This window comes from Syngnathus scovelli, chromosome 13, assembly GCF_024217435.2.
Source record: "Syngnathus scovelli strain Florida chromosome 13, RoL_Ssco_1.2, whole genome shotgun sequence".
NCBI lineage: Eukaryota > Metazoa > Chordata > Actinopteri > Syngnathiformes > Syngnathidae > Syngnathus > Syngnathus scovelli.
The window spans coordinates 12,568,771-12,583,154 of record NC_090859.1 but is presented as its reverse complement, the minus strand read 5'-3'; the positions used below and the strand labels follow the sequence as shown (position 1 = coordinate 12,583,154).

Here is a 14,384-nt window from a genome sequence, read left to right as displayed (position 1 = left end):
AATTGTTGGGAAAAAATGACGTGTAAATACGTCTTTGGGAGTGAATGAGTTTTATTTTTTAAACATAAGGATTTTTTTTTTTTTAGTATTTGTGTCCAAATACAGGCTGACAGCATATTTTGAGGATAAAATAAAATGCTCATATACAAGAGCGCTCTCTCTGGACTTTGCATGCATGGGACATACGGACAAAGGTGAGCGTGGCAGCCTATTTATATGATTAAATCAGCGATGAAGGTGGAGGCGACATTCATCTCCGTTAATGACTCGGAGGGCTAAATACTTATGGAGGCAACGTGACTCAACAGAAGAGACTTGCTCAAGGCAGTGAAGTGTCAAACTGAGAATGATACAAACCGAAGTTCTTCCATTTGCAAGTGGACGTAAACATCAATGATTTGAAAGAACACATTAGTAAATAACAGATTTCGGTATTCCAGGAAATATACGGTGTCGAAAATGAATAATAAAAAATGACAAGCGTGTTGGCTTCTTTTTGCTTCTCCCTCTACAAGCTTGCTCTTAGATCTCACCGCTCTCACTTTGTGATTTTGTCTCCTCTCCTACCTCAAAGCGCTTTTATAGGTCAGTGAGCACAGCGTAGCCGCCGATGTAAATGCAAATGCAACGGCTACTCGTTCCGCGCACAACTGAAAATACTGGCCGGGAAGAGAGTCGAACCAAATTATAAAAGGCGATAAATCGTGTTTAGAAAAGGATTGCATTTTATGAGTTGGGTGTTATTAATACTCGAAAAGGTCGGCGATGTCTCATCAGAATAACTTGGTCATTATTTATGTGTGAACCATATGGACCAACTAGACGTGAAAAATTTCTTGATTCAATTCATGTGAGTCATGAATGTCACACTTAATTAATAAAAAAATTACCGACAGCCAAATGAATCCTCAGCCGAATATTTGTTTTAGTTGTTGTTCGAACGCACTCTTGAAGTTGCGCTAATTAATGTCTCGTCCAAGGCGCTAATTAATGTCTCGTCCAAGGCTTTGCTGTTTGTCACTAAATTGCTCAGTGGAAAACAAAACTTTCAAGGATGCAAAAATTTACAAAAACACAAGATTTAGACTTTAACTCATTCAGTACCATTGACGGATATAAACTCCCAAAATCCATTTTAACTGTGTAGGCGGTGAATGAGTTCAAATGTGCATAAGATGATTACAAAATATGAATATAAGTGAATATTTATGAATTTACTGATCGATATAACTGATCAATAATCTTGACACTTTGCAATTCTGCAATCTTGACCACAACTTGTACTTAATAGGGTTACGATTAGTTTGCCTTTAGCAGCAATTGATAAACCATGATACTAATTTTGGTGAGCACACACACACTCACATAAACACACAACACACACACGCATTAAATCAGACTGCATTCACACACAATGTCCCTGGGGAATCGTATCAATGTCGGTGAAAATGGCTCAGACCAATCAGAGTGCTTAGTTAAAAAAGACCATAACAATGACCCTTATGTGGAGAAACCCGCATCAGCCCAACTCACAAGTGTGTTGTTTTCTCTGGGCGTGTGTGTGTGTGTGTACGTGTGCTCACTGCTCTCCATTTTAATGGCAATTCCGACAGAGCCTTTCCCATCTCCTCATCACCATGGCAACCAAGCGGGTAAGCGGCCACGTTTGTCCCGGGGGCCTTGGCCTTCTTTTGCGTGCCACAACTACACACACACATTCCAGGATACACACACTTAGCCCCACTAGACCTACAGAAATCCCAATTATTTATATCTTCAATTGCAAAATAAACATTTATTGTCACACACACGCGAGTTCATACTGTATGCACTCATAGCCCCTCCAACCGGAGTGCTCCCGAAAATGATTCAATCCTCCCCCTCCTTCAAATTTCTGAGTCACTCGCTTCAAGGGCCTTCCCAGCCCTTCCGTCCTTATCAGGAAACCCTTCCATGCCACATTTATGCCAGCCTAATTCAGCTTTTGGCATGCATTTGTAAGTTTTTGTCCAATTTTGCTCGCGGGAGCAAGAGCCCAGAATTAAATATTAAAATGTTTTTTTATGACGTTTTGTTTCCATAGATGCAGAAAAGCATTCGGATGGTCATGATGAGTAATCGGTGTCTGCTGAAATTTTGAGTTGGCCTCATCTCACCTCAAATGAAAAATAAAAGCTTTACCCAAAAGGTTTAAACAGCCGTACAAAAACAATTGCTGAGGTTTACAAAATGGCACCAAGTTGTTTAATCTTTCATTTGTTTCAATGACTTTGCACGAGGAATGTCATCATGCTAGATCTTCTCCGGAATTCTGCCCGGGATGTCGCTGAATTTTTCATCAGCACATATTTGTTGAGTTGAAGTCGGTCGCACGGCTCCACTGCTTGTTGGAAGTTTGAATTTGTTGAGATAAACGGCCTTCGGTGAGGACAAAGCTCCACACTGGCATGCCGCTGACAACCTGTTGTGAAGGCTGAAAGCATTCACGCAAATGTTGACACAGTGCTACTTTTTATTTATTTATTTATTTATTTATTTATTTATTTATTTATTTATTTATTTATTTATTCAAAGATAATAATTTCGGTTGTAGCTATGGTAGTTTTTATGACTTTAATTTTCCATGGACCTGAAATTCTGATAGACAGCGCCCTCTAACGGTTTTCTCTGGTGGTGCATGCTCTTTGAATATCTACTGTTTTTTTTTAAATGACTATGTATTGATTATATATTGGAATGTGAAGTGTGGTGAAGTGTGTTGTCTCGTCAAATTATTATTGATGATCATCTTGAAGCATCTTTGACATGATTAGAGTTATCTTCACATATATAAATAACATTAGATCAGAAATACAGACATAATGAATTTAAGCAAATTTGTTATTTTGAAACTAGGAATCAATTCGGTAGCCCTTTATATAAATTATATGACTTCAGGGTTTGTCCCGTTTGAGTATACAGTAATCCACGAGAGGGCAGTGTGCTCCATTCTTCACTACTATTGAATTCACTAACATGCATTTTTGCTGTCCATTTATTTATGTCTCACTATTGGGACGTTTTTAAATTTAAATAAAAAAAAAAAACAATTAAATACAATATATGTTGCTTTACATTTAAGTAACTTGACATCCAAGCTATTTGTGAGTATTGGTTACTAAATTTAATCTGTTCAAACTCAGAATGAAATACTTTGAATTTCAATACATCCATAAATACTTCACAATGCGAAGCATTAAATCCTCTTTGCGATATGCGTAAAAAAATGTTGATACCAACTTGGCAGCTCCAAGTATCATGCACCTACTGCAGATTATGTGCATCTGTTTTCAAAGTAGCTCCATCTGGCACAAATGGGCACGTTCAATATCTTCTAAAGATGTCCATGTGCAATTATTTTGTAGCTGCTACTGGATGGATGCACAATGAATACACTTTTGAAAGCAGAATATTTATCTTTTAGGTTTTTAATATCCAAATGACCCTGCTTTCTCTCTCATACACACACATGCGCACACACGGGATGCTCCCCTCCATCCCTTCTCGGGCAGGGCGGTGCGGGGATGCAGGAGCTGCGGCAGCTTCGCCGACAGATAGCGTGATCGACACTCACGAAAAAGGCACGAGGAGAAGGAGGAGAGGAGGAGGATAGGAGAGGGAGAAAGAGTGGGGTGGAAGGGGGGGGTGGAGGAGAGAAGAAGAGCAGAGGGTTGCTGCAGCCATGATGTCGGACACAGCGTTGCAGAGGAACGGCACGGCGACAGTACGGTGAGTCGACATTTCATCATTCATCTCTTTCGCCGCCGTCTCGCCTCTCCCTCCATCCCTCGGCTCCTCCATTTGACAGGGGTTGTCATGGGAACCAGAGCCCCGTCATGGTGAGGCTGCTGCTCAGTCATGACTGGAGAGGGGGACACGCGGAACACGGTGTACACCCTCGAGCAATGGTTTCAAAGTGTTATTTATCACGTATGTGTCCTCCTTCGCTTTCTGATCTTTTAATCTACAACTTTAATGGTGTAATAGTGTGGAGTGTAATGAGTGTGCGTGATTGAGGGGCGTGTGTAATGTTGCATGTTCAGCATTGACAATGTGCAGGCTGCAGTCTCAGTGTAACCGCCTTGTGTCAGCACAGCTGCAGGCCGCTTCATTTTTTATGGACGTGTAGTTTTCTCGTACAATATGTCCCCTAAGAACTTCAGATTTTTTTTCTTATTAAAACAATTATTACTTTTATTCTTATTCGTCAAGTACTTAAAAACTAAATTGTGAATCTATGATATAAAAAAAAAAAAATTGCATCCCACCCCCGTTAAATTCTCATGCAATGGACTGATCCATGTATTTTTTTCTTTTTTTTTTTAATATATGCAACTCAGCAAAAAAAAAATCTCATAATAAGGCAAATCGAGCAGAGTTGTTCTGCATTGTGACTCAGGTTTGACGAAACACCTTGCAATATAATAGCTAAAAAATTTTCTTTATAATAACGACAATGCCCATCTGCTTGTCATCGTTAGGGTCAAAGGTCAGCTGGAGTCTATCCCAGACACACATTACTATGTGTATGACAGTGTGACTTTGTCAACAAAGTCCAATTTTACACCCAAATCAATGTTCTGACCTTGACGCAAACCCCACGAGGTGGCTAAATAGCTCGCTATCAGATTCTTTCGGCCCTGACCCGCAAAAAAACGAAAGAGAGCTGCTATTTGGCCTCGTGTACAATTACACAAAATGTCAAATAAATGCTTCCAGATTTGTTGAAGCTATCTGATTGTGTTTCAATATACACTGAAAGCAGAGAAGATGACCTACAGGCTGTGTCACATGTAAACAAGCAGACCTCCCTGACAATCTCATTAGTAGCAAAATAGCTTCTTGAAGTCAAGCATTCACTCACGCAAGTTTTTCTAATTTACTTTATTTGTGGATATTTACTAAGTCCCCCTCTGTATGTTGTTATTTTCCTGTATTCGTGTGTGTGTGTGTGTTATTCCGCTTCTGGATCCACATCTGGAGGCCATTACCTCCTAGTCGGGATCGAGGGTGGGCGGAGCCGGGCTGACTCGGCAGTGAGGTCATTGTGTCGTCGTGGCGATGCAGACGAACAATGATGCCGTTGTCTCTGGAGGTGGGCAACTACGAAACTGACGGCGGGGGGGGGGGGGATTTTTTCAGAGGTGACGAAGAATCGGGCATGACTGTATGGGAACAGAACAATGTGGTGTGGGGAACCGAAAAGGTTGTGGGCAATAGAATGTAAAGAAGATAACGGGAACATACTGGAGGAATTCAAAGTGGGAAGCGACCTAACCCTAACCCTAACCCTAACCCTAACCCTAACCCTAACTGATGGCCCACCAAGCCAATAAACAAGACGCCTAATACTCTCTGCAGTTAAGCAAATAAAAGCTTTTAGCCTCTATGTGAGGAATACCGTTGCCGTGTGACTCTCATTGCCACTCACACTTAACTTTCTCATTGGCGCAATGATGTGACGATCAGTTAAATCGGCTAGTCGCATTCAAAAGCTTCCATCGGTTGTTTAATACGAAAAATGAGTTTAGTGTCACCGTACCAATTTTCGCTTGCAAGTCAAAGCGAGAAATCGTGGGAAGATTTTCCCTCATCGTACGAGAATATTTTTTATTTATTGGACGTGAACAGGACAACTGCTGTCCAGCTGCTTTTGTTTTTCTCGTGATGTGACGTCTGAGTGTGTTTGCATGTTACAATGAACGTGTGTGTGAGTGTGTGTTACATGCTTCTGTATTCCCCAGTGAGTCTACCGGCTGTTTTTTCCCTTATAAGGACGTAAGCCTCAACAAGGAGGTAGAGAAAGTATGGCGAGGAATGAAGTAGGGTAAAAAAAAGAAGGTGAGAGGTAGAAAATGTTCAAGTGAAGGCAATTAGGATTTTTATGAATGGCTTAATTTTTGAAGTGTAATCAAAACTGTGATCCAAAATCTGAATCAGGCAGCTTTTTTGTGTTTAGTCGTCCCAGTGTTGCCTGCCAAAAAATGAGGATTGATGAGGTTGTGTTTTGCTTCTTCTCCAACAAGACCTGCATGTCAAAACCGCTCAAATAAATACAAGTCGAAAATATGCTCTGGAAAGTCGATTTGGAAAAAAATTAATAAATCAAGGCAGATGCTTCACATGCCAGATATCGCTCCAGACAGAAAGTAAAAGTATTTTTTTTCCCAATATCTATTTACTCCTCGTAAACCTTCGTCCCATACACCTCCCTCACTCTCCCTCAGCTGCTCCTCCCAGCTGTTTAGTCACACATGGCTCTTGCCTAAAAAAAGAGAGAGGGAGGGAAGCAGGGAGCGAATGGGTGGAGAGACGGCGGGCCAAAAGAACGAGTCGTTGATTGCGACAGAGAGTGGGAGGCTCATGGCCAGTCATTGAGAGATCTTTGCTAGCTGTCCACCAACTGTTGGATTATTCCTGAGGAAGGACCTTATCTGGACTCCCGCTGTGCCCCCCGCCCCCTGACCCTTCATCAGTCACATTTAGGACCTCAGCTCTCCCCAGGTCTCACCTCTCGTTCTCCTTTCACCCTCCCCACCTTCCTCCCCTCTTCCCCTGCTTTCCCCTTCTCAGGATGTCGTGCGAGGAGGCTCAGCTCCACAAAGAGAGGCTGCAGGCCTTGGCGGTAAGTCACAGTGCCCAGATTTTTTTTTCGTCTTGCATTGGTGAAGAACTCGGATGAGTTCAGCTTTACATCTACCTGTGTTTTTTTTTATTCACTTTGCCATCTATGGGCTATCTTTGAAGTCCTGCAGCCTCTTTGGGCAAGTGGTGTCTCATCTACTGCTACGTTCATTCATGTTTCATCTGCTTTAATTTGATGGAATTATTCAGTCGAGGGAACGGATTAAAGGGAAAAGTGTGTGTGTGTATGCATTTCTGGGTTCAAAGTCTTGGGTCAAATAAATGGCATTAATTAATTTTATTTAATTAATTTAATTAATTTTTAGTATTTGATATTAGGACCGCAACTAACAATTATTTTAATAATAATATTTTAACAATTATTCTAATAATAATCTGCTGATTTATTCGGGTTATTTTTTTTTAAATTGCTTGATTGGAATGAACGATAAGGACATGTTTTGTGATGAAGGACAGAAGCATCTGGGGAAGTGTCTGCTGATAGTCAGACCTGTGACTAAATTTGGCGCCAGCTATAACCAAAGCATACCACACACACTTAAGTGGCAGAGGAACACACACATTCCCATAACATAAGTAAGAGGAACAACAGCATTGGCGGCTGCAGATGGAGAAACTATTTTAGCCGCATTGAAACACGCCAGTCGTACCAGGCCTCATTTAGGTCCACCAGCTTGGCATGGTATGAAATGGAAAGTTCTCATTGGTGGCCACATTTTGTAGTTTTATACACATGGCCAGGAAAAAACATTTTTGCAAAGCATGCAGATTACGGCTGCAGCTAAATCAGAGTAGAAATATCCTACTTGAGGTTCTACTTGAGGTGCCAAAATCCATCATATAAAGAACATTGTGCTGTTATTTTGCTCGTGAATCATCTGAGCCGGTCTGTCTCATCTCCCAAAGACTGAAACGGCACTAATGGCTCTTAAGCAAACCCACCAGAGGCTTACTAATACACTTCTGAATATTCTCCGAGGTCGCTAAGCACTCTGTAATCCTTCAAATGTGTTAAGTATTGTCGGTCTAATGTAAATACGGGAGCCAATCAATCGATTGTCCTCTCAGCGATTCATAACAATCATGACATCACTGTCGTCGTTATTATGTCACTGCGAGAACTTGAAAGATGTGGTAAGTAGGTTATCGGAACAAGTTAGAGCTTCAGAAATTGCGCTCCAGGATATTACTAGAACGTTGAATGAGAATAGCTAACTTCCTTCGCCCATATATGGATATATCACGAGTTTTGATTTTTGCATGGAAGAATTGACTTTGTAGCTGGAATAGGCTTTTCTTATCGATGACACTTATTAGAATACTTTATAAATAATGGATGGATGGTTTAAAAATATAAAAGAGTAATTTAAATTATTATTAATCCCTTGTTTCCAATTATAATGCTGGGAATGGCTTTAATCACCATGACGACTCATGTACGGGTAATTGCGATCTAGTACGGAAAAGCTCAATTCCCGTAATTTTCCCTCGTTAAAGACCACGGAACCAACTTGTGGGGAACAATGCAACGATTTAGACATGTTTGAATATTACAGACATGGAACCCATGACCTACGACCTTTAACACACATATACTGTTGTTTCAATAACTTTATTTCACTGACATGCTGTAAAAAGAAAATTGTTTTGAAGTACTTCACTAAGGAGAGTCAGGGTCATGTTGCGAGCATTATTCAGAATTCCCACTGTCTGATACTGATTACAGTCTATCGAATGCCAACGGTGCCGGTTTCCGTGGTTACTAATTGCTCAGATTAAGTTGATGTCATGCTTTTAAATCCAGCCCTGTAATCGACTTGGCCCTAACATGTCATTATTGTAGTTGGGGGGAGTAGAGTCTTGCTCAGGGTTTCCTAAAGAACTGATGTTTGTATATGTGTGTCCATGCGTGTATGTGGTCTGAAGATCAAAGTTTCTAATTGGCCGGTGGTGCCGATCCACGTCAAACGTGTGAACACGTTAGTCATACTGTTGCGTCTAGGACATGTTTACACAGATGAGCTCAGCACTTTGGACTTTAAGCTGTCCTCAAACACACCGCAATCTTTTTTTCCCAGTGTGGGACTTTGCGGAGGAGACATGACATCTGCAGGCACTGACCGCTAGACAGGAACTGCGGCGGATCAAAGATTTAGATAAAACAACCGACCTCTGGAAGACTCATATTTGCAATCTTGTAAAAAATAATGGGTCTTTAACTACGAAAGCACACCGGGTTCAACCACAGATTGCTAGTAGTGATCGTAACGGATGCTGGACACTCTCTGGTTCCACTTAGCGGGGGGCTTAGTGGGGCCAAGTGAAAAGGTGGGGGATGCATTAGCTAGCGCTAGCATGTGTTGAGATTTGTGACCCGAGGAGTTGACGGACTCTGGGTAGGGTGAAGGCAATGGGGAAGGAACAGGAGGCGAGTTTATCGGTAGACGGGGATCTTGGACACGACAGGCATTGCATGCCATCCAAAATTAGCAGCAGCTGTTTTGGGCCTACTGAATAGTTGCGTCTGTGAATGTGATTGGTCAGCATTTAAATGGGACAAGAGAGAGTGGAATGTTGACAGATTCAGCCAAATGACCAAACAATAGTCATAAATATGAAAAAATAGATACAATACGGTTTCTTTTGAGCTACATGCCGATGCTAAGCTAACGCCCCTACAAACATGACCGCCATGTGTAGCTTTTTGATGGAAAACTTATCCCTGCCAAGATGGCCGCCACGTAGGCATGCTTGGGCGTCTCCTGAACGTTTATGACGGGACAAGACAGAAATACGTACCAGTCTACAGAGTTAGCTTACATATGCTAGTGTAGACGACACCTGGTGCTGCTATCGCATGACATTGGCACGCCGGGCGTTTCAGCCATGTGCCAAGTTTGCATTTCCTGACACCAGTTGCTAAGAACCTTCGTTAGGGTTACAAACTAAAGTTGCAGTATTGGAGGTGAATGTAGTTTGCAGGTGTAGTTCTTGTCTTCAAAGTCCACATTAGGTTCTGAATAGTGCAGCATGAATGGAAGATGATCTTCAGGGAGATGTTTCTTTAGTGTGGGTTGGAATGTGGAGAATGTGAAGCATCTGTGTTGTACCTCTCGTTTCTTCAAGAGGGGTTCAAACAGATCTCCCTTGATGGTTCATATAATTTCATTTATACTGCAACTGTCTGCTTGTTAAGATTCTGCAATTTTTATGGATTCTCTTCTTATCAACTACTAAAATTTAATTGATTTATTTTTATCTTGAAGTGTGTCACCAGTAGCAGGACAAATGATTATCTGTTTATGAGGGGAGGGAATGTAGCTGCAAGCCAAGTTTGACCAAAGGCTGAATGATTCAGATTGTGAGAAGCTTTTAATGTGTCTTCAAGAATGTCAACATATTTTCCCGAGTGGGAGGATTGTGTGCTCTCCAGGGGGAAACTATTGCCAGTGTTGTGGATTTGCTTTCAATCCAAACTTAGAAATACATATCATAGATCCGATCTTAATATTTATTTATATATTCAAAATATAGATTGTTTCATGAGTCCACAGAAGTATTGTTTTTGCTACCAGCGGATTTCCCTCCACTTTGTGAGTGTGTGTGTGTTTTATTCAGAGCAGATTATGTTGCATTGTGTTGCTGCCAATGTAGACGCAGTGTCAACTTTTCCTACAAGACTCGCCACTTATGCCCCGCCCCTTCCTCCGTTGCACTTACTTCCATTCCATGACATCATGGATTTTTCTTCCATCAACCCTGATAAAATTGTTGTCTCGCTTCGGATTGATTTGTCCTATCTTATTGTTTTAAGTGCTGCACAGGCTTCTGTTGGCAAAAAGGGCAAACGAGGTCAAAGGAGCAAAAATGGAGTATGTCAGTGGAGTAGCCAAACGTTCAATTTGTGTGCAAAATGAAAGGGTGGGAATGGCAGAGTCAGCACTAAATGGTTTTGTCCAACCAGCCACTCGGGTCTTCATGCCAGAAATCCTTGTGGCGTTATAATAGAGCAGAACAGTTTCGATTTGATCCTATTTTTTTTATCATTTGTTGTTTCTTGATTTTAAGTTTTTGCTAATACCTCTGAGTAACGTTCGTCCACATTTTGGGGATTTTCTGTGGTTATTTAAAGCAAACAGGATGTGTGTGAGTGTGAGACAGCTATATACTCCCATGCCCTTCTACCCCAAGCAGGGCTACGTCGTCTTGTTTACATTCCCATTTATTTTCGGTGACACCATTTTTTTTTTCCATGTCCACTTCTGCTAAGGAGCGTTCACCCCATTTCAAAGAAAATCTGTTTTCACTAAAGTGGCAACCAATATAGAGTAAATTTTTGGGGATAAACATTATAAAAGATGAATGTATGTTTTAATGTTATTTGTTTTGTGTTACGCAGGAAAAACGAAAACGTCAAACCGAGATTGAAGACAAGAGACGTCAGCTCGATGAGTTGGTTTTGCAACTACAGCAGCTCAAGGTTGTAGTTTATTTTTTATATATATAACAAACACTCTAATGGTATCCTCAAAAACACCCAGTGATAAAAAACTTTTCCGAGAATTGATGTAACATTAACAAGAATAAACACATCAACCTGGATTATGGTGTCATAAATTTAATATAGATTAGACTCCGCCCCCCCCCCCCCATGTGAATTGATTTCAAACACTGCTGCGATGTAGCATGCGTGGGAAAATAGCCGCAAGTTCCTGTTTTGCTCTAAATATCCAGCCAGTGGAAATAAAATACATTCCTTTCTCTAATTAAAGGCCCTTAAACACTTGGCATAAAAGAGTCCTTTATTAGTAAACGTAATTCCTAACTACCAATGGTTTCCATCTTTAAACACCCACTTATGGAAAGCCTTGTTGATTAAAGCCATGCGTACTTAATGTTTCCGGCCGTTAAAGTGTCGTGCTCAATACGATAGAGTCCTTCGTGCTGATGTACTTGAACCAAAATAATATTAATAGATGAAACATTAAGCGCTATATTAAGTTCATAACTGGACTCGTTTTCCAGCAACGTGAGCATAATGCAAAACCACCACAGGGAGATATCGCACCTCCATTATGTTTTACCATCTCATAAATAATTGAAAAGTATTGAGTTTTTTTTTTTTTCCCGCATTACTGGTATCAACTTAAACAAGAGCTTTTTTTTTTAAGGTTACAAAAATTCATCGCAAGGACATCTGGGCCATAAAAGCACAGCTGCAAGATTAGGAATGAGTTAAAATTTTGTGAGGCCTTACAGAATATCTCCGCTTTAAAAATGGGATTGGGTGTGCCGGTAATATTTTTAAATCTTTTAAAGACATTGATGAAATATCAATAGTGTGACTGCAGAATCTGCACTATCGGACTCCCCCACCCTCCCCTCCCTCTTGAGTCAGCACACTGTTGTGTTTACTTTTCATGCATACACCACCACCGGCCGACTTGATATAATCAGCATCTGGTCACACAGTCCCATTAAATGGCCATTACGTCTGAGTGCCACGCAGCCAAGAAGCATGAAGCGGGCTTTGTAGTACGCCCTCCAGGGAGGCCTGGTACACCGAGAGAAGAAAAGGAGACTACAAGTCAGTGATTTGATAAGGACAGCTGGGCCTCTCAGATTGGATCGAGTGGTCTGCAAAAACAAGAAGTGTATTTTGGGGACTATAAGTCAAGTCTTGATGAGCGGGTTTATTTTTGGAAATGTCCATATATGCCAGGCAACTCAGGTATAAGGCTCACCGGTTTTTAAGGTGTATTACTTCACAAGTTAGATCAGCAAAATTTATTTGATTTGACATAAAAAAAATTAAAGGATTTTAAATGGGCCTTATAGTCCAAGAAATACGGTAAATGGACAGGAAGCAACCGTGCACACACGAGAAGCAAAAAGCTCAGCTGTCACGATCTGACAGCAGTTTGGCGTGACTCACATGGGAATGAGTTTCTTTGTGCAATCATTGTGAGTGGATCATTTTTACCACTGTCGTTTCTAACATTTGGAGACGAGCGATTCATTGTGTCATGTGACAATAAATGTCTTGAATTGTCCATGTTGAACTCTTTTGTGGTAACAACACAGAGCCCAAAATTTGAAGACAACATTAAATTTAATGATTTTAATATTAAACGCGAAACCACATCGACTACTTTAAACCATCTGTTTTGTATTTGATGTTGACGTTATAACTGGAAATTGCACTTCTTGGTGATTATCCATATAAGGGTGAGTCTGGTTCGTTTCAGGCGGTGTGCCCCATGGATCGATTTCAAGCCATTTCAGGTTTCACAGGAATTGGTTAATTAATCTCAGCTGCAGCACGTTCAAGACGAGCAAGTCTAGCTGAAGCCGAGGGCTATTTTTAGGAACTCACCTGAGATATCTGTTTGCAGTCCAAAGCCATGCGGGAGCGATGGCTCCTCCAGGGAATGGCGGCAGAACAAGAAGAGACAAGGCGGAAACAACTGCAACTGGACGAGGAGCACGGGAAGACGATGGAAGACATGATACACAGGTATTGTTTGATTTCAAATTCAATTCTGTGTAAAGCCAACCCAGCCTAGGTTAAATCTTTCCATCCTACGACTCTCAATGATTCTCTCTATACAGCAGTGCAACAAAAATGTAGCTTCGTTTGAAGACATCAGTCACATTTGAAGTGTCAAGCAGGGTCTTAAAATAGAGCTCTAATTTTGTAATACCGCACGTGGCACTTCAGAAATATTCCCTTGTGTGAAGTTAGTAATTCACCTAAATATGAACACCTATTTTATTTTAGTTGTGTATTTTTAGTGACTGCTTTTAAACAGTTTAGGAATACGGGTTTTGACACAATGCGCCCATTTCCTCATCCATTGGTGAAAGAGGCTTTGTAAAGCAGCAGCTAGCGTCGCTTATCATCAGAGCCAAAATAACGGAAACGTCACCAGCGGCCACAGGCGCCAGGATAACATTGGCACTCGAAGGTAAACAGTAGTCGTGAATGCTCAAAGGACTGTGGAGCAAATTGTCACTTCTCTCTGGCTTGAATGACCGTGTTGTTCAATTTTTTTTTTCTCAGCGAGGAGATATTTTACTTGTGGTTTGTTTTGCTTTCATTAAGAAAAGCAAAAGAGTAACAGTTTATTTCCTACATTCCTGTGTTGAGTTAACTCAAAGAGTTGAGATTTGGATAAATATGGCGTCACAAGATGGCCGCCGACAAAGCGGCTTTTGTAATATATCTAATAAGCGTCCATATACTTATGCAAATACGACAAATGCTAGCACATCTGTAACCGATAACGATTTACTCATCTCAGGTTTTCACATTTCAAGGCACAAAGCGTTTTTTTGTTTGCAATGCTTAACCACAATTATAATGAAGGTCCACGAATCACGTTGCCAGATTGGAAGCTGTTATGAGGACATCTATAATTTACGATCCTCAACCTCAGCAACCGCTACGGATTGGACATTGGATTGATTGCAAGCGGGGGAGAAAGTATGACCGCTTACAAATCCTTCCTCTTGTAAACATTTCCAAATTAGGCTCCCCCGCTGTTACAAAATGCACAGAAGCCCGGGAGGCATCTTCTCCCGTCTTCTTTTTACAACTGTTGAACTCGTAACATGTGCACCAACGGAAACTTTTATGATCCAAAGTGACCAAGACATAATTGAATCTTTTGTATTATAAGAGCAAAAATAATCCAATT

The 14,384-nt window shown here is 41.0% G+C and overlaps 1 protein-coding gene across 3 annotated transcripts in view; it reads left to right on the top strand.

The window, feature by feature from the left end:
* The first annotated feature begins 3,604 nt into the window (after positions 1-3,604).
* palm2akap2 (PALM2 and AKAP2 fusion) overlaps positions 3,605-14,384 on the top strand; it is a 32,794-nt gene continuing 22,014 nt past the window's right edge. For 2 of the 3 annotated variants that reach the window (XM_049737255.2, XM_049737254.2), the window contains exons 1-4: positions 3,605-3,768; positions 6,613-6,664; positions 11,084-11,164; positions 13,080-13,201. In XM_049737255.2, the coding sequence (XP_049593212.1) occupies positions 3,722-3,768; positions 6,613-6,664; positions 11,084-11,164; positions 13,080-13,201 (302 nt within the window). In that variant the 5' untranslated portion in view covers positions 3,605-3,721. The remainder of the gene's footprint in view (positions 3,769-6,612; positions 6,665-11,083; positions 11,165-13,079; positions 13,202-14,384) is intronic. The other variant, XM_049737256.2, reaches the window with a different exon arrangement.